This window comes from Bacillus rossius, chromosome 1 (genome assembly GCF_032445375.1).
Source record: "Bacillus rossius redtenbacheri isolate Brsri chromosome 1, Brsri_v3, whole genome shotgun sequence".
Lineage (NCBI taxonomy): Eukaryota > Metazoa > Arthropoda > Insecta > Phasmatodea > Bacillidae > Bacillus > Bacillus rossius.
The window spans coordinates 102,102,056-102,121,953 of NC_086330.1; the positions used below are offsets into that span (position 1 = coordinate 102,102,056).

The following is a 19,898-nucleotide window of genomic DNA, read 5'->3' on the forward strand; positions in this document are numbered from 1 at the left end:
TTTACCGCCTTAAATTTCATGCAAAAGCGTAAACTTCCGTCCTTTTTGGTGGCCAGCACCGCGAGTTGTACGGGGAGGTGATGGGCTCAACCACTTTGTCACGTAACATCTCGTCAATCTGAGTCTGAATGGCCTCCCACTCTCGGACACCAAGTCCGTACACCTTCTCAAAGGGAGGGCGGTGCGGTACCATCGGTATCCGGTGCTCGGTCACGTTCGTCCGTCGTAGCCGGTCCGCGGCCTCAAATACCTGTGATTGGGAGGCGAGGACACTGTTGATGGCGTCGACGTGCTCCTCGGGGACACCGTGCTGAAGATCCTCCAGGCGGATGACTGACTGAGGGGGACTGGGGGGGACCTGGTGCACGCCGTACACCGTCCAGCACCCCCGGGGTGCCGAAGTGCATCTGTCCAGCTCGTACTTCCACGGTGGCGTCGAACTCGTACAGCCACGGGATTCCCAGGATCAGCCCCTCGCAGAGCTCGGGGACCACCCAGGCCTCGATGCGGCTAACGTGACCAACGATGCTCAATGTTATCTGAGTGATGCCCCCTGCTGCGACGATGGCGTCCCTGGTGGCCAGCTGCACCAGCTCCCTCCGCGGGGTCACCGCCTCCGCCCTCACCAGGTGGGCCGCGATGTAGGATCGGTTGGCAGCGGTGTCCACCAGGGCCAGCATCTCCCGTCCGTTAGCGTGGACGGGAACTCGCAGCAGCTCCTGCTCCTCGGGGCCGACCTGCCCCAGCTGTGCAGCCGTCTGTCCCCCACCGCCCTCGGCCCCCTGGCCATCCGGGCTTGGGGAACTCGCGGCGAGGTCCTCAGCTTGTCCTGGAGTTGACGCGTTGATGTTCCGGTGGTCCTCCTTGTCGATGGCAGGTCGACGAGGCGGCTGGTCCGGTCCCGGAATAGCCTCCGTCAGGTCCGCTGTGGTCGTGATGGTACTCAGTTGTCCCTGGGGTTGTCCTGGCACGGGAACAGCTGACAGGAAGCATTTCTGTTGCCCCTCGCTTCCCGGCGACGGACCTGATGTTGGTGTTGCAGGCGCGGGTGGTGGCCGTCGAGTCCTGCTGGTTACTGGGTCTGCCGGTGGTTGGCGGGTCGGGGAGCGGCACCCAGTTGTCCCTCCGCCCCCATTCTCGCATTTCCCGCCTGCGATGTGTTGCCCTCGCGCGCCTTGTCCCACGCGGCTCTGGTGGGGCACAGGCGATGCCAATGGTATGCCTCCGGGCAAAAATGGCATCGCGGTGGATGCTCGTCCCTCTCCAGCAATCCTGTCTGCTCGTGACGTCCCCCTCCTGCTGCAAACGCCTCTGGGCGCCCCCTGGTGCCACTTCGGTCCGCTGTCTTCCGAGGTCCCGCGCCGTCGGTGCGCTCACCATGGCCATTTCATTGTCCGTGGCTTCTGTGACGGTCACTCCCCGCGGTCCTGAGCAGGCCCGGGAAACTCTCGCGCCCCTAAGTGCCGTCCTCCACTGCGACATGTCACGCTCAATCACGCGAGCGAGGGCCACGAACTCCTCTGTGTCGCGTCCGGCGGCTGTTCTCATGAAGGGGCGGAACTCTGGTAGCAATTGTTCGACGATGGTTGGTAACGCCGCACTCATATCCCCACTTGTCCCCAATTGGCGGAACATGCGCAGCTTCTCGTAAATGAACTGTTCCGCGCTCTCGTCCTCGTCCTGGTTCCGGCAATAGAATGTCCACAGACACATCGCACGCGCCTGATCGTTATCGAACCTAGTCTCGACTTGGCGTACAAAATGTCCCCACTCGGTATCAAAACTCCCGGCCATTGACCACCAGTTTCTCGCCTCGCCGCGGAGCTGTCCCGCCACTCGCGACACCCACTCTGCCCGTCGCACTTCGTACAGCTTTAGGCGGTGCTCGCACTCCCGCAAAAACTCTCGCGGGTCCTCGTTGTCTCTCCCCGCGAACACCGGCAACAAGAACTGCGTGTTCACGTACCACACTACCGGCCCCTCAACGTCCGCGGGCATGTCGCTCTGTTCCCGTTTACAGTTGTTGTCTGTGCTGTCCATGCCGTCTGCGCTCTCGGCCGCGCCATCGGACCCGCACACTACGCTTTTCACGTCAACTTTCACGGAGTCCCCTTCCTCGTGCATGTCTGTTTCGAAACTGATCAGATCGTCTCTGTCTTGTCCTGTCCATTTCCACGCCATCCTTCCCGCCGGCGCTACTGATCCGGGACGTAATCGCAATCTCCCCCAGTAATACAGTCCGATCCTTCCCGTCGCGTTATCTTCAGTCGGAGATCCCGCTGCGCCGCTGTCTTGAATTTCCGTCGTCGTCAATATACTTAATTAAATCCAAGCACTTCAAAATTAGCTGCAATGTAACTATTACGGGAAAACACAACTTTCTTCAAGTTCCAATATGGCGGACGAAATCATTCCCCTTCCGTCCCAGGGACTCAGACCCCTCCTGCAGAATTTGGTGACATGCTCCATCTGTAACTTTCTCTAATCTCTGGTGTATACCAATATTCGATCTAGAGTCCGATGGTTTAAGTATACTTACAGTGTTGCCAGACGAACTCGGATTCGGGTGCACATACCCAACTCACTATGTTTGTGCTTGTTAGGCTTAGGTACCCGAAAAGAACAGCTAGGGTACGCAAAAGTACCCAATACTAATAAACAATTTTTCTCAACTTTTTAAAAATTACTAACTATATATATATAGTTAGTAATTTTAAAAATATATATATAGTCACCCGGCCTCTGTTGAGGGCCCGGGAAGTACCTGAGGGCGCTACGGGCATCGCGGTGCTGCTGTTGTCCGGGGAGGCGCCAGGCTAGTGGGACACTAGGCCGTTGATGGTGGGTCGTGGAAACTCTGCCCCCGCGTGCTCCGCCAGGTACGTGGCTTGAAGTCTACGTTAAAATCCCCTGAGGCCGCTCGGCCGTGTGGAGGACGGGGTGGAGTGAAATAATTGTAAGCGACACTGGTTCTGTTGATTTACGTTTAATTAACGGACTTCTCCAGTGGTACGCATGGGTATGCGGTACTCCATATGCGTGCTCTACGCGGTAGCAGAACCGCTACAAACACTACGCGAAACAGTTACATGAACATACGTTACTTACAGAAGAAAACACGACACTGATATCTCACTATGAATTCGCCATGGCAGTCCCGCAGGACGCGGTTGCGAGTGTTCTGGAGATGGCCAGTACCGAAAGTCTTAGGGTAGCTTAGTGAGTGTGACCTTAAATTACACTTACTTGTGGTTGCAGCCGGCAGGCGTATGCGCGGTGGTTTATCGAAAGTGTGTTGGCTGGAGTCGGCCAATGCCGTACGTAGCGTGGTCCGCGACGCGGTGCGAAACCACTAAAAAAGGCGGTCGGGATAAGTCCGGACCCGCAAAATAAACGCCGAGTCGATGTGAGCAGCTGTCAAATAAAAGAAAAGGTTTAAGTATTAAATAACTGCAGAATGACCGATCGATGAAACTTAGTGAAAGGCTGCCCACGGACACATTTCTTGACCCGGCGCAGAGTGGTTGGAGACTGCCGAACATGGCCGCTTCGCAAGGGAGGAAACATTTTACCTCCTTTGTGAGTCGGCGCCAAAAACTTACATTAATTAATTTGCTCTATTATAAGCTAAAAATACGTTCCAGGTGCCCAATTAAAATGTAGCACCTGGTAATTTGGTGCTTAATGCTTAACAATTGTTTCAGAGTATTTAATTATTCGAATTGTGGCATCAAGTTGGCGACTGACATATTGTCTCACTGTGAATTGTTTTAGTGGGATTTCTCCTAATCCGACTTTATCATTGTCACGGGTACTTTAATTAAGGCCAGTGGTCGCGGTGAATGTTAATGAGGTTTGTTGTCTGCTCCGTGTGTACGGTGCTCGCACGGAGTGGCTACGACACACTTGTCTAATGTCTGGTAATTAGTAATTTTGTCCAAATGGCTTTTCCCTTAATTGTTTTATGGGTTCGAGCCCCCGGGGTTCCGTGCCCTTAAGTTTCTTTACGTCTATTGGGGTCACGCCCGAGGCGCTCGCCTGACTCATTCCCGCTGGCCTGGGGGTGCGCCCCGAAAATGGGATCGGGTACTAGCGGTGCGGAGCACGAGCTTAGAGGCCATGGTTGGTACGACGTCTATATATATATATATATATATATATATATATATATATATATATGCCAAGGTATTTAAGCATGCTGTATTAGACCATAAAAACGTTTTCATAAAAGAAAAACCTCCATATTTCCTTTTTGTAGTAAGGGAGTTCTTTCCCCCTTCTTTGTTGCTTTATGTATTGCAGCATTGCAGCGCATGAAGAACTGTGATTCCCCGTGTCAGTTTCAAGCAGGTCAGCGAGCGAAGCAATTGTTTCTACGAGAGTGGGCAGTAAGGTAAATAGTAAGAAGAACTCGAGAGTTAAGTTTGATGTGTCCATTCATGGGAAATATTGGGGTGGGGTTTACATGTAAGCTACTAACAAATATTAAATATTTTCGTGTGTATAGCCACTTGCTTGAATGACCTGTTCTTATGTTTTACTTGTACTGCATTTTTAATGTGTACTAGCTGAACCATGAATGCAAAAATTTAATACTGTACGTCTGTAGTAAAAGTATTGTTGGAAAATGTAGCAAGCTCTTGCAAATGAAATATGTAGCCCGATAAACGTGTGTATCATCCGAGACATTAGGTGTCGTATATTTTGGCCACTATATTTATACCACTAAAATGGTACCGTACTGTTTTGTTTTGATGACTCCGAGCCAGCTTTTACACTATTTAAAGCGCATTGTAAACATATATAAAAACATCGTATGTACTAATTTTGAATATCTTCTGTTTAATTTAATTTTAAGCATTTAATTTTATTATAACTGTTACCGTACGTAATTAACTTCAATATTGTAGGGGTTATAATAATTTTCCTGAACATATAGACATTTCTCTTTTGATTGACCTATTCTCCCCCCTCCCCTCTCAACGATGCATTTTAAATCCAACGCATGGGCCTTTAACAATAGAGTCAAGTTTGCATTGAAACTGTTAATCTCATAATTGTGTGACTTTTATAGTGTTTATGTAATATTTGTGTTAGAGGAGAGAGCAATTATTTTTTTTTGCGTATGGTACTGGACCTGAGAAATCCTTGCACCCGAAAGAACCGGACTGTGGAGGTGAGTGCACCCGACTCGCGTGTGCTATGGCTGGCAGCACTGAGGTAGTATCTCGGCATCTGGCGCTGACGAGGCGCGGCTGCCTGCAATCTGGCGCAGGTAATCTCCCGCGCGATAGCCGCCTCCTGGCCGCCGCGCAGTCGGCCGGATCGCGTCTTCGGCGCCGGTCCTCTGCGTCGCCGCGCTCCAGGTGAGTCGAGCTCTCGCCGGCCCCGGCTGCTGCCACACGGAGCTGGATTTACAGCTTGGAAACAAATGCACGCGACCACCTGTGCGAAATATCCTCACAACAATTCTAGTGCATTAGTTTTAGCCGATGAAATTTCGCGATGTATCCGACATCTACTGGGGACGTTCGTAAATAAACTACTTTAACTATATGATAATTATTACGTGACAGCTGGACTAGCAGCCTATAATACTGTTATTCAATACCTATATTAATTTAGGTTATGATAGATTATGTAAGAGTTTTAGTGAGCAATTAAAACATTGCAACATTTTTTGTCAGTTAAATTTATCGCTACCTACGTCTTGCATATAATTAGCATGATTAGGTATTTTTAAAGCAGGAATTACTTAAGCAAAATAATATATCGTTATTTTATAAATACACTTTTGCCAATATCCGCCAAAACTTTAATCCTACTCTGCTCTCATTGGTTGTGTCGCCATGTGTCCGTAACAGAAATATTCATATTCACTTCCCTCCAAAGCACACGACCACCTTCCACGCACATAACAGTACAATACACAGGGCCGTATTAAAAGTTTTGGGGGAAAAATGGGGGAGGGGGGGGGTAGGTGGGCACAATCGGCAATATCCCCGGGGTCCAAGCACCAAACAGCCCAGTTAATTTCGAGATTTTTTTTTTAATTTCAAGTCTTTAGCTAATATAATTCATAGGAAACCTTACAACATATGCGATACGCACAGATCACGTTTACAGTTACAGCCCAAATAACGTTTACAGTATTATTATTATTATTTGTTTGTGGAGTTTGGAAAATTGTACATTAAGATACGTGGAGGGGCCCTTAGTTTCTTTCGGCGGTCCTGACCATGCGTTGGTGTGTCAGTAGGTTCGAAAACATGGTGTTCAGATCTTGTGCTTATGACCCATGCTCTACGTAAGAGTTACGTGCAGGCATGGGGTAGCCAGGATTTGTGGGAAAGGAAGGGGGCGAGTGAATCTATAACAAGAATACATTTTTGATATGCCTGTTTACGGGGGTCTGAGGGGAGTGTTATGGAATTACCCCCCCCCCCCCCCCCCCCAGCAACTGGTCCAGTGTTCCTTCCCCAGAAAATTTTTCAAAAGATGATGCTTAAATATACATTTTTCGCTATCTGATGACCTTCAAAACGTGAGATTTTTAAATAAAAGTTAACTCATATGAAAGGTATAACCTTAACACTATGTACTACTGCTTATGATTGTCTCCTACCGTGTGTTCAAAGAGAAGGTTACTTACTGTATATTTTCTTCTTATTCAGTGGCCATAACATAAGCCATATGTTCGTTATTTTGAGATGGTTAATGAGTTTCTTTAGAGGCAGTCATCGACTCTCCCTACCCCACTTTGAATACGCCCTTGTATTCAGGCCTATGTAGAAGTAGATCACTGGCTGGGCTGCGCAGTGGTATCTTGTTTTGCAGCCATTAAATGTATACGGTTCCTGCGAACACGCGGCATGTTAGTTTGACCAACCAACACCAAGAAAACTGTGGTGGAAGAATTTTTTTTTCTTCGTGAAAAACAACCTTTGCAACACAACTAAACCAAAACGCTTTATGTTGTTGATTACAGCTTCTGTAGAGCTTATAATTTCCCTACCTGATGTATCCCTGCTTCGCTACAGAATTGTGTGTACACAAACTGTATGTGGCAGTAGTCACCAACCCGTTGCTCGGAAGCCATTCTGAACAGTTTGCTCCAAATCAATGTTTTTCAACAGACTGTCAAGTATGGGAGCAAAATCCTGTTTTGTAACTGCTTTATCAGGATTTTTTGCTCGCCATTCCAGAACTGCATCCTTCCATTTGTTCTTCACTGGTCGGAATGCTGATACATCAGCTGGCTGCAGAATTCTTGTAGAATTGGGGTAAAGAGCCACAACTACGATTTTCAGCTCCTTGCACAACTGACTCAAATGATAAGTAAGATGTGTCTTATGTCCATCTACAAACAACACAACCGGTAGATGAATATTTTTTCTACAAGATAAGGGTAGAAAACATTCCCAATAAATTAAAAAAAAACCTCAGACTTCATCCATACATCCATTGTCACTGCGACCAATACCCCAATTTTCGGGAACCTTAGCGACTATATCCTGTGGGATTCGTTGCAGACGATATATAATCATAGGAGGGCATACTTTTCCTGAAGCCGAGAATGTACAAATGACAGTTAGTGTTGCTTTTGCCTGACTGTGTTCCACTTCATAAACATTTTTGCTACCTTTCGGAGCAAGAACTATGTTTTTTTTAGGACACAACATAAAGTTGGTTTCATCACCATTAAACACCCTTTCAGGATCTGATAGAACCTCAAATACTTTTTCTTCCTTAAGGACTTCTTCCTCAGCCTGAAAACACCCTCGTAGATCTTCCTCGCTAACAGAAGCACTAGCTGCAGTGACACCTTCGGGAGTTCTGTTCGTTACGTCAGGATGTCGGCGTAGGAAACTACTGTACCATTTATTTCCTGGCATGTTGTTTTTAAATGGGTTTTGGCGACCATTTTCCTCAAGAAAAGTCTTGACACTGGATTGTATATCCTCCTTCCTCCGTGGAAACCCTTTTCGAGCAGACTCAAAAATCCACCTGAAAGGAAAGAAATGGCATAGATTATAGCCAGTTTCACTACACATGTATAAAACTGGTTTAATTTAGATCGGTATAAAGTTAATTTAAATTATTTCATGAAGTTCAATATTACGTTTTCTACCATTAGATTCCTGGCACATCACTTATCTCAAAATATCATTTAATGACAATTTATCACTCCATACATGCCTACCTAACAATAGTGTCTTCCTCCTCCTTACTAAGTACAGGAGCTGGTCCATGTGTTGCCTTTGAAAATTTATCACTGCAACGAAACTGCAGAGTTGCCCTTGGAATACCATATTGTTTTGCCGCTGTCTTGAAAGACATTCCATTTTTCACAGCACCAACCGCAGCCTCAAGTTGCTCGGCTGTATAACTGTTTGTTTTACGTGGACCCATTAAGTATCTGAAAACATAGACAAGATCCTTTTAAAATTTGCTACAAAAAAGTCTACATTGTTAGAATTAGTTCCAGTTATTGGCATGGTTTTTCTGCAGTAATTGGCACCGTATCCAGAAAATGGACCCAATATTTTCCAGTTATTGGCACGCATGCCAATAACTGGTTACACTCATTTCAAAAAAAAAAACAAAAAAAAAAAAACTATACAGCTTTGTGCTCAGTGGCAAATAGAAACAATTTGGTATACGAAAACAGTAGGTAATTATAGTATGTATGGGGACACCGGTGGGTGGTGGGGGAGCCGGGGAGCCACGGCGGCCATCTTGGTTTACGTCACTTCCGGCGACCATCTTGTATTACGTCATTTCCGGCGGCCATCTTGGATTACGTCATTTCCGGCTGCCATCTTGGATTACATCACTTCCTGCAGCCATCTTGGATTTAACCTTGACCTTTGAACCCGGAGGCCATTTTGTTTTTCTAGAACTTTCCTCCATTTTGTTTTCTAGATCATTCCGCCATTTTGAGTTTCGTCCGCCATCTTGAAAATCTTTATTTATTATCCGATTTTAATGAAAAAAATTTAAAATTTAAAAAAATTAAATAATCAAAATTTTAAAATAAAATTAAAAATATTATTTAATAAAATTTTAATTAAAAACCTACGCATCGAACACCCCACTCCTCTAAATTACAAATACATCATCTAGCACCCCCACCCCTCTGTTACAATGACATCGTCATCGAACACCCCACTCATTCCTGTTACAATTTTTCGTTACATCCACCATCTTGGAAAATCATAATTATTAACTTAGAAAATCAGGAAAAAAAATATACCATCGTTGTCTGCTGGAGGCAGCCATCTTATTTAGTGGAGACTACCATCTTGATTTCATCTGGTGGGTGTCGTCATCGGTTGTAGGTTTCTAAAGTATGTTAGTGTATGTAAGGTCGAGTTACAATTCTCTACCAACATTGTTATGAACCTTATAGACCAAAATCCACAGAATCCACAAGATCCACAAAATCCACAGTCACTTTGTTGTTGTAACCGACATTTTTTCTTAAAGTCTTATCACTTATAGGTTTTAACTAAAATATATGTTATCAATACTGTCGTTGTGGATGCGTTAGTTAAAGTAATGATAATTTAAAAAACATTTATTACTCCATCTTAGCTGACCAGAAATTTTTCATAGTCCTATCATACATGTAAACATACTAAATAAATTAATGTTTGTGTATTCGTGTTTAAAACTGCATGGAAGCAGATATTTAGGTGTTTGTGTATAATATCATTTCTTAGTGTTCGTGTTTGCGTTCCTGTGTTTAAAACCTGCATGGAAGCAGATATTTTAGGTGTTTGTGTCTAATTACATGATCATTTTACGATATCAAATTAAGTATAAGTACCTTAAGGAATATAGGGCATTAATTAAAAAAAAAATAAGCGATATGTAGGTAAAATTATATTTACTGAATCAAAGAAATATATTGTACAAAACAAAACCCTCAAGGAGAGAAAAATATACTTGTCAAACGAAGCTATAAAAAAAAAAACAGAAACTATATACAAAAACGAAAACTGTTTACAACAAAAAGACTGGAACTATACAACAGATAATTCATCTCCAACATAGCCGTGGGGAACCGTATGGATGCCATCCTCACATATTTGGCGCTTATCATCCTCCCATGTTATGGCCAGCTTATTTGTGCTCTCGCTATAGAGCACCTGCTGCCTCGAGCGTATGGCCCTAACTGCTACTCGTCGTGTGTGGTGATCGTGCAGGGCATCCAGGTAGTCACTGAATGTTATGCGGTTTTTGACCACACACCGCTGGATACCCTTGGCCTTCTTCTCAACTTTGTCACCACACTTGTATGCATACAGTTTGGCCCGCAGACCGACAAACTCACTCATCACTTTCCCCCCACACTCATCCTTAAACTTTCCGACAACCTTTTTGTTGATGGGGGAGAAGCAAGGGTGGTGGGAAGGGTAGCAGCTGGTGTCGAACTTCTCCATGAGTGTAGGATCGGCTTTGAGGTCATGGTAGAAATCATCGGTTTGTATCTCGTATACGAAACTATCGGTGTCCATGTATGCCAGATGAATGTTTTCTGCATATCTGGGTTTCATTGTGCTGTAATGGAAGTCGTACATGAGTGTTTTTGAGAGATCAAGTACTGCGAGTCCGGCATAGATTGGCTTATCGAAAATTATGGTCTCATGGTTCAGGTGGACTAGAGTCAAGTTCGGTTCATACATTGTGCGGTCCTTGAAGGATGGACGACACACCAGTTTCTTGAACCGCTTCTCGGAACATACCAACTCCATTTTGAGCCTCCGCCTCTTGTTCTCCATCAGTTTCCCGAAAGTACTGTTTACAGCGAGCTTAAAGAACTCCTTCTCGAATTCGTTGGCTGCAGCCTTGCGCTTATTGGTGTTGAGCTTAATGTATGGCTCCAACCACGCCGACTGCTCAAACTGGAGGACTCTGTGTACCTTAGTAACTATCAACCCATGTGATACTGCTTGCTGGAGGTTTCTGTAGTGTACAATGTAATGTTCCTTAATTTCTAGTGTTGTCATGAGCTTTGATTGTTTGGAGCCGGGCGGACATTGATTGATGGGGAGAAACGGAAGGTCTTTGTGACTTTCGTGGAGTTCAGTAGGGTACTCCACGTCACATTCGATAATGTACCCGATAGGAGAATTTTCTGGAATAGTCATGACATCAATAGATGTGTCTGACCATTTGAAATGTCGAATCGGAAGCGACAGCGACATCGCCCACCCGTACAAATTATTTGCATCAATGTACTGTAGATATGTGGATGGCTTGGACACATCATGTGTCTCAGGAACGTATTTGTTGTTACCCACACAATGACGCTTGATGCTTTGCGCTACACCCCCACGAATACCTGCTTCCACAAACATATACATATCGTAATCTGTCAGAAGCTCGAGTTGTACTCCTGTGGTGCGAAGCATCGCATCGAAAGCGAACCCAGGACAGGAAATGTAGTGTGACGGGTCTAGACTGTACGTCTCCAAGCAAAGACTGCGAAAATTCTCGAATACGTCCACCAAAATCAGGACATCCGTCTTTAGGTACAAGTCAGCGTACTCCCCCAAAGTAGCACACTGAAACTTGTCCCAGACATTTTGTGCGTGAGCGTAATCCGCCTCGGAAATACCAGAATCAGTCAGAATATTAAAGAACTCATCGATAGATGGAAGACTAGTATCGTCTAGTCGAGCAAAAGAATCAACGAAGTCGTAGGGGAAGACTCCCTTGCGAGTAACCAACTCCAACTCATCAGGAGCGAAAAACTCAGCAGTACTGACAAACTTGTCTGCAGGCAAGAACTCTGCGAGCGAAGCAAGACCCCGACTCATGAAACGGAACGTATCGACAAACTGAATGCTGAACTTATCATGCAACTTCTTGGAAAACTTCTCTTCCGAATTAGGAATGATGAAGATGTCTTTAGTGTCGTACCCCAACTTCCTGATAATGAAGTTCTGGTCGTACGCCAGGTTGTGGAAGAACACAATCATCTTTTTCGGTCTGCGCCTGAGAAGGTTGCAGTCATTACATGCAGGTCCAATAAATTCGCCGGTGAAGTGATTATGATCACGAACTTTCTTTACGACCCCTCCAAACTTTCCTCCACAGTAGCAACAACACCTTGCTTGCAGAAAAGCAGTGTTTTGTGCATGTGTGAGCGGAGTCATAGGAACAGACATAGAAAATATTTTCTGCACGTCATGTCCAATCTCCACAATGCGGGATATGAATTTATCTTCTGCGTCACAACCGCGATACACTTCAGGCTGTGAAGGAAGTGAAGAAGTGAGGTGTACTGGAATCACGGAGTTATCTGCTTTCACGTAAATGCAGTAGCTGTACGCTTTATGCTTTTGATACTGCAGTGTGTATGCTTCATCAGGATTCGGGTGACATGTATGGATTTTCTCCAGAATAGCTTCAAAGTCGCAATATACCACGATGGGCATTTTATCACTGTGATGGAAGTTTTTGAACTTCAAAACAGGAGGCAAACCATTTTCATCAACCTGGGGCATTTCCATCCTAACAGCAGCATGCTGTTTACAGAGCTCACTGTGTTTTTCCAAACACTGAAGACCAGTAAGCCCGCTAACCCTATCCTGATCATCATAATGCTTGAAGCATCTTTTGCAAACATGAATAGCCTCAGTGTGTGTAGTGATTTGGGACCGAACCAGAGCAGAAAAATTATTGATGTAGGCGAAATGGGACGAATTGTCATTGACCAAGAGCAGAAGATCGAAATGATGTTCTTTTTCTTCAGGAGCGACTCGTGCAGGAACAACATTCAGATTCTCGTTGATACTGTAAATGTTGATGGAGACTCCGGGGTTCTGTTTTTCAAACAGCGGTATTTGCTTGATTGGAGTAGGGGAGTCAATGTTGTTGAAGTTGAACTTCCCCTCCAAGTCATGGTAGCGCTGGTTGACACGTTCAGGATGCTCACCTTCCACGTACTTAACAAGAATTGACCACTTGAAGCACATGTGGTCTTCGAGGTTTTGCGGATTGATCACAGCGTATTTGTCTTTGATGGAAGTAGGTAATTCAATGTAGGAGCTGGCACGGAGTGGATCAAGCTTGTTTATTCGGAGTTGAAGTCGCTTAACGGCCGACAAAGTCCATCCGGACCCCTTACCCATGTAATCTTCCTCCTCCTTGCAGATCTTGGAGATGGACTCGGTAACTGCCTCCTCCACCTCATGAACTGCGTAGAGGGGAACATTCATGGTTTTGAAGGCCCTCTTGTCTTCACAGGCATCTACTGGTTTTTCGTAGTCGCACTCAAGAACGACATTAAACTTCAGCGGTCCATTCTCTTCAATCTCCTCCTCAAGTTAGCTTATTATTTTTGCCTTGATGGAGTCCAGGTACGTACAAATGTCCTTGGCAGAACTTGACGTATTTACAGCAACATAAGTCTTCAAGTTGCCCTTGAATCCCACTTCGGCGGTGATGAAGCCATGGGTATTGGCCAAACCCGCGCCGGTCACCACCTTTGTTCGGCTGGTCGATGGTTTAGGCAGTACTGCTGGCTTAACTGCTGCCATTCTCTGCTTCTTTGTTGGAGGCGGAGCAGGCCCCTTGCACACCTTAATGTGGTTGCGAAGAGTGTCAGCCCTGACGAACTCTTTAGCACAGTTCGTGCAGGAATGTGCTATGCGGTTAGGGTTAAGACCGCAAGCCGACTTCTCATGTAGTCTGGCGACATCAGCACGGGCGAAGGCCTTATAGCAGAAGCTACACCGGGTGCCTGATGTCGTGGCGACAGCACCAGTACATGTTGACAGGTGCTGCTGCATCTTGTCGCTGCGTGCGACCATCTTGCCACATAGGTGGCACTGCTGGTAGTCACGATGCTGGTTCTCGGCACACTGTCGCTCGTGCCGGTAGCGGTTCTTAGCTGCCGTGAAGGTAGCAGAGCAGAAACGGCATTTCTGCGCGGTAAATGCCATCTCGACAATCGGTAGACTGGTCTCAACGTACGGAACACGCGAAGGAAGCTCGACGTACGGAGAACTATAACATAAGAATAAAGAAAACAATGTAGCTAGATGTTACATGAAAACAAACATATCCTCAAAACTCTAGCCTCAAGCTTTCTAACCTAAACTACTAGCAATGTTACTAAATAAAAAAGTTGCAAACATAACCTCAAAACTCTAGCCCTCAAGCTTTCTAACCTAACTTGATAGCAATGTAATAAATAAAAAAGTTACAAACATAACCTCAAAACTCTAGCCATCAAGCTTAATAACCTAACTTGATAGCAATGTTAATAAATAAAAAAAGTTGCAAACATAACCTCAAAACTCTAGCCCTCAAGCTTACTAACCTAAACTGTTAGCAATGTTACTAAATAAAAAAAAGTTACAAACATAACCTCAAAGCTACTCCTTCATTCATGTACAATCCTAAAAATGGTAGAATATTTAAAGTACTGATAAAAGTCAAAGCTGAAAAATATTCAATGTTAACTAAAAATGATTGATTACATAACCTCAAAACTACTCTAATGCACAACCCAAAAATGCTAGAATTTTAAAGTACTGTTAAAAGTTTAAGCTAAACAATTCCTGGTTACCCACACATAAGTGTACAGAGAAAAAACTAGTTAGCTGATAACCTACGCAAAAGCTGAGAAACATTCAATGTTAACGAAACATGTAGCATACCTCAGAAAAAGATGAAGTGGAGCTATAGAACACAAAGTAGCGTTGGCGGTAGAAATCGTGGTAGCAGCTAAACTCACACACGAACTAGCTCACTCAAACTCCAAGAACACAATGAAGCTCCGACAGCTAATCCCGGCCTTTTATAGCCGCGGACCTGCTTGTTCTTGGAAAAACCATTAGGAACATAGTAGTTTTACCGAACCTACCAATAGGAATATAGTATGTGGAGGGGAAGTACCATTGTCTTCGGAAAAACCCAGCATGACTCATGCGCAGGTCGTAGCAGGTCTGTGAGGGGTGGGAGGTAGAAATGTAGGTAATAACTTAACATAGGAAACCACTCTCGGGTAAAACCACTAATGACCTAGGTGATGAGAGATTAGGTCGCGAGGCACTTCATGCATCGTGACTCATCACTCAGAAATGTCGTCTCGCAGTGCCGAGGGGACCCGAACAATAGACTTGACCGTGCATGTCAAAACAGATCCATTAGTCGCCCGACTTTGTGGCGCCATGAGGCGCTCAGGTAGCAGTCATGGTCTACGGCAACAGACTCGTTAAAGTGTCATTACGAAGCACTCAAGCTGAGTTCGAGGAAAATACAGCTAAATATTCATTATAGATATGTAAGGAAATAAATAAAAAATAAATCGGATAAGTTTAATACATTTGTTAAAAGTAAGAACACATTACAAAACTACAACATTAAAAATTTAACCTACATTTATTATGACCAACATTCGTTTAAAATTTTTTAGCATTTCATTGCGAACAATCAGTTGAACATCCACAGAATGACACATTTTGCTGATGTTCCAGGAACAAACCCTTTTCACAACCATTTAAGGAGACTTTCCTTAAGCTCTCTTTTCATTGGTCAAATAAAATATCTCCCTCTCTTCCCCTCATACAATGATGCTGCTTCACCATCACGCTAAAATTCTGTAAGACCAAACAAAATATACTTCCCTTAAACCTTATGGTAGAAATTTCATCCTAGGATGCTGTTACTGCATCTAGAAATTAAAAATTATATTATCTCATACAGGTTTTATTTACATATTAGACTTAACCATCCTACCACACACTGGCTCACACTTACACACACATGCGTGCGCATGCGTGCACTGAGATTAAATACATACTTGCCCACATAATGTACTTTTATTTACAAAGGCAACATATTAAAACACATAATATTTAAATTTTGTGTAGATTGGATGGTACCAGGAAACCATACTGCAAAACGAGCGGACAACACTTGAGTCTTTACTATGATTGGGCTGACGGATTGCCTCTGAACGCCCTTACCTTCAACGACTTAGAATTAATACTTTTATCCATCAAAAAACAAAACAGTTTTACTAAGCAAACATACACCCCACACCCCTCAAAAAATTGTTATTACACAGGGCATTATTTACATGGCAGGAGACCGCACATACGAAGTGCGCAGCTTCAGGTTAGAAATATTGATTAAAATAACTGCTAAAGATGATAATTTGTTTATGAAAAAACTGCACATGAAATACAGACACTTGGTTATTTACACACACATACATACATACATACATACATACATACATACATACATACATACATACACCCTGCATCGCTTCAGATGGAAGTACGATATTTTGAAAACCACTCAAGACTTACATCTGTTTATGAAAAGGAGCTAAAAATTAAAAATTTTCAAAGTTAATTTTAGAGATGAAACATCATGTGCAAGTCCTTGCATGCGAGAACATTTTATTACGCAATTATCTTCATTTTTCCCAAACCATAGGTCTGATGTCTGGATACCACACAAATCTCATACTTAACATATGCACTACGAGATGACTGCGCGCCAGTCCAAGCCCCCTGCGCTTAGAGACGAAACTGCACTAGAAGCGTTAGCAAGCATTGCAATTATCTCGCTTCAGTAATGCAGATTCACCTCTGACTAGGTGGACCTCCTGAAACACTAAACATAGGACAGTGAAACACATTAAAATAATGCATTTCAAAATAATTGAATAATATAAAACACTGCATATTTCTCTAGAATCACCACGCAACTGACAGCCCTTTCAATCACAATTCTGCGAATGCTATCACAGAATGCTATATTAAGAAAGAAAGGATCATTCATTCCTTCATTATGGAACACAGTAATACATCACATGAAGAGAAACAAAAAAGGAACACACTTCGTTCTCAGACTCGTGCCGCCTCCTTGACAGAGAGAAAAGTTTTTACACATAAAATAGTGTATATTTCTTTTCCAGCGATGAAGCTGTACTAATATCACCTTGACAAGCTTAGATGATCTAGGGAGAGACAAAGTAAATTAATTAACAATAAAAAAGTCGACTAAAATCATTTACAAACAATATACTTAATATTTCTTCGATTACATATTTTTCTCAATTTAATAAATGTGTGAACACAAAAATTTCCTTAAATCACTATTTATCAATTTTAAACTCTCATGTACATCAGGAAAAAATATATAGTTTCAGGCATTATTAGTTGTAATGTAAAAAATTCAAAACAGTTTCTTTGTGGGATGTGGAATGCTCACTCACGATCGAAAAAAGGAGGTGCTTCGCTGTAACACAAGGGGAGGGGGAAACCATCTTTAAAGTTGTCGTTGCTCATATATTTGGATATATAGTAATCAAGCAAGTAATAACATTTGGTGGTATAATCTCCGGCTGATTAAAGTTTATTTGCTAACATGAATTCACAAATTAAACGAATCTCTAAGTACATTTGCTTATCTTTTATAGAAAAAAAATGCACAGATTGATTTTTTATCATGAATAACCAGGAGCACACTAAAAAAACCAACGAAATTCTCGCCAATAATAACCAACAGCACACGAACAATAGAAAAAAAAAACATTTTCTCAGTAATCACATACAGCATGCGGAGAAAATCACCAAAATATTGTCAAGAATATCCATTAATACATGTAGAATACCAATAAAGTCTTGACATAAAAAAGGCTGAAGTGCACGGACAAAAATCATCAAATTCTTGTCAGGTAAAAAAAGCAGAAGCACATGAAAAAAAAAACCAACAAAATTCTAACACAGTAAAGTTGAAGCACACGTAGAAATCTATCGAAATTTCATGTGAAAAAATAGGAGCACTCAGAGAAAACCATCAGGGAGAAGATGTTTAAAAACATCATAAATTATCAATTGTTTAAGCAAAGAGTTCACAAGCTGACTTGTGCTAGAACTCTCATGTTACTTAAGCAAAGAGTTCACAAGCTGACTTGTGCTAGAACTCTCATGTTGCTTAAGCAAAGAGTTCACAAGCTGACTTGTGCTAGAACTCTCATGTTGCTTAAGCAAAGAGTTCACAAGCTGACTTGTGCTAGAACTCTCATGTTGCTTAAGCAAAGAGATCTGGCAGGATTTAATTTGAACTTTTTCTTAAACAATTGATAATTTATGATGTTTTTAAACATCTTCTCCCTGATGGTTTTCTCTGAGTGCTCCTATTTTTTCACATGAAATTTCGATAGATTTCTACGTGTGCTTCAACTTTACTGTGTTAGAATTTTGTTGGGTTTTTTTTTTCATGTGCTTCTGCTTTTTTTACCTGACAAGAATTTGATGATTTTTGTCCGTGCACTTCAGCCTTTTTTATGTCAAGACTTTATTGGTATTCTACATGTATTAATGGATATTCTTGACAATATTTTGGTGATTTTCTCCGCATGCTGTATGTGATTACTGAGAAAATGTTTTTTTTCTATTGTTCGTGTGCTGTTGGTTATTATTGGCGAGAATTTCGTTGGTTTTTTTAGTGTGCTCCTGGTTATTCATGATAAAAAATCAATCTGTGCATTTTTTTTCTATAAAAGATAAGCAAATGTACTTAGAGATTCGTTTAATTTGTGAATTCATGTTAGCAAATAAACTTTAATCAGCCGGAGATTATACCACCAAATGTTATTACTTGCTTGATTACTATATATCCAAATATATGAGCAACGACAACTTTAAAGATGGTTTCCCCCTCCCCTTGTGTTACAGCGAAGCACCTCCTTTTTTCGATCGTGAGTGAGCATTCCACATCCCACAAAGAAACTGTTTTGAATTTTTTACATTACAACTAATAATGCCTGAAACTATATATTTTTTCCTGATGTACATGAGAGTTTAAAATTGATAAATAGTGATTTAAGGAAATTTTTGTGTTCACACATTTATTAAATTGAGAAAAATATGTAATCGAAGAAATATTAAGTATATTGTTTGTAAATGATTTTAGTCGACTTTTTTATTGTTAATTAATTTACTTTGTCTCTCCCTAGATCATCTAAGCTTGTCAAGGTGATATTAGTACAGCTTCATCGCTGGAAAAGAAATATACACTATTTTATGTGTAAAAACTTTTCTCTCTGTCAAGGAGGCGGCACGAGTCTAAGAACGAAGTGTGTTCCTTTTTTGTTTCTCTTCATGTGATGTATTACTGTGTTCCATAATGAAGGAATGAATGATCCTTTCTTTCTTAATATAGCATTCTGTGATAGCATTCGCAGAATTGTGATTGAAAGGGCTGTCAGTTGCGTGGTGATTCTAGAGAAATATGCAGTGTTTTATATTATTCAATTATTTTGAAATGCATTATTTTAATGTGTTTCACTGTCCTATGTTTAGTGTTTCAGGAGGTCCACCTAGTCAGAGGTGAATCTGCATTACTGAAGCGAGATAATTGCAATGCTTGCTAATGCTTCTAGTGCAGTTTCGTCTCTAAGCGCAGGGGGCTTGGACTGGCGCGCAGTCATCTCGTAGTGCATATGTTAAGTATGAGATTTGTGTGGTATCCAGACATCAGACCTATGGTTTGGGAAAAATGAAGATAATTGCGTAATAAAATGTTCTCGCATGCAAGGACTTGCACATGATGTTTCATCTCTAAAATTAACTTTGAAAATTTTTAATTTTTAGCTCCTTTTCATAAACAGATGTAAGTCTTGAGTGGTTTTCAAAATATCGTACTTCCATCTGAAGCGATGCAGGGTGTATGTATGTATGTATGTATGTATGTATGTATGTATGTATGTATGTATGTATGTGTGTGTAAATAACCAAGTGTCTGTATTTCATGTGCAGTTTTTTCATAAACAAATTATCATCTTTAGCAGTTATTTTAATCAATATTTCTAACCTGAAGCTGCGCACTTCGTATGTGCGGTCTCCTGCCATGTAAAT

At 42.6% G+C, this 19,898-nt stretch overlaps 1 protein-coding gene across 1 annotated transcript in view; it reads left to right on the plus strand.

Moving 5' to 3' along the window:
- Positions 1-3,148: 3,148 nt before the first annotated feature.
- The window catches only part of LOC134532775 (uncharacterized), a 52,080-nt gene continuing 35,330 nt past the window's right edge, over positions 3,149-19,898 (plus strand). Inside the window, exons 1-2 of the mRNA XM_063369656.1 lie at positions 3,149-3,194; positions 5,317-5,366. Of these exons, the coding sequence (XP_063225726.1) occupies positions 3,149-3,194; positions 5,317-5,366 (96 nt within the window). The remainder of the gene's footprint in view (positions 3,195-5,316; positions 5,367-19,898) is intronic.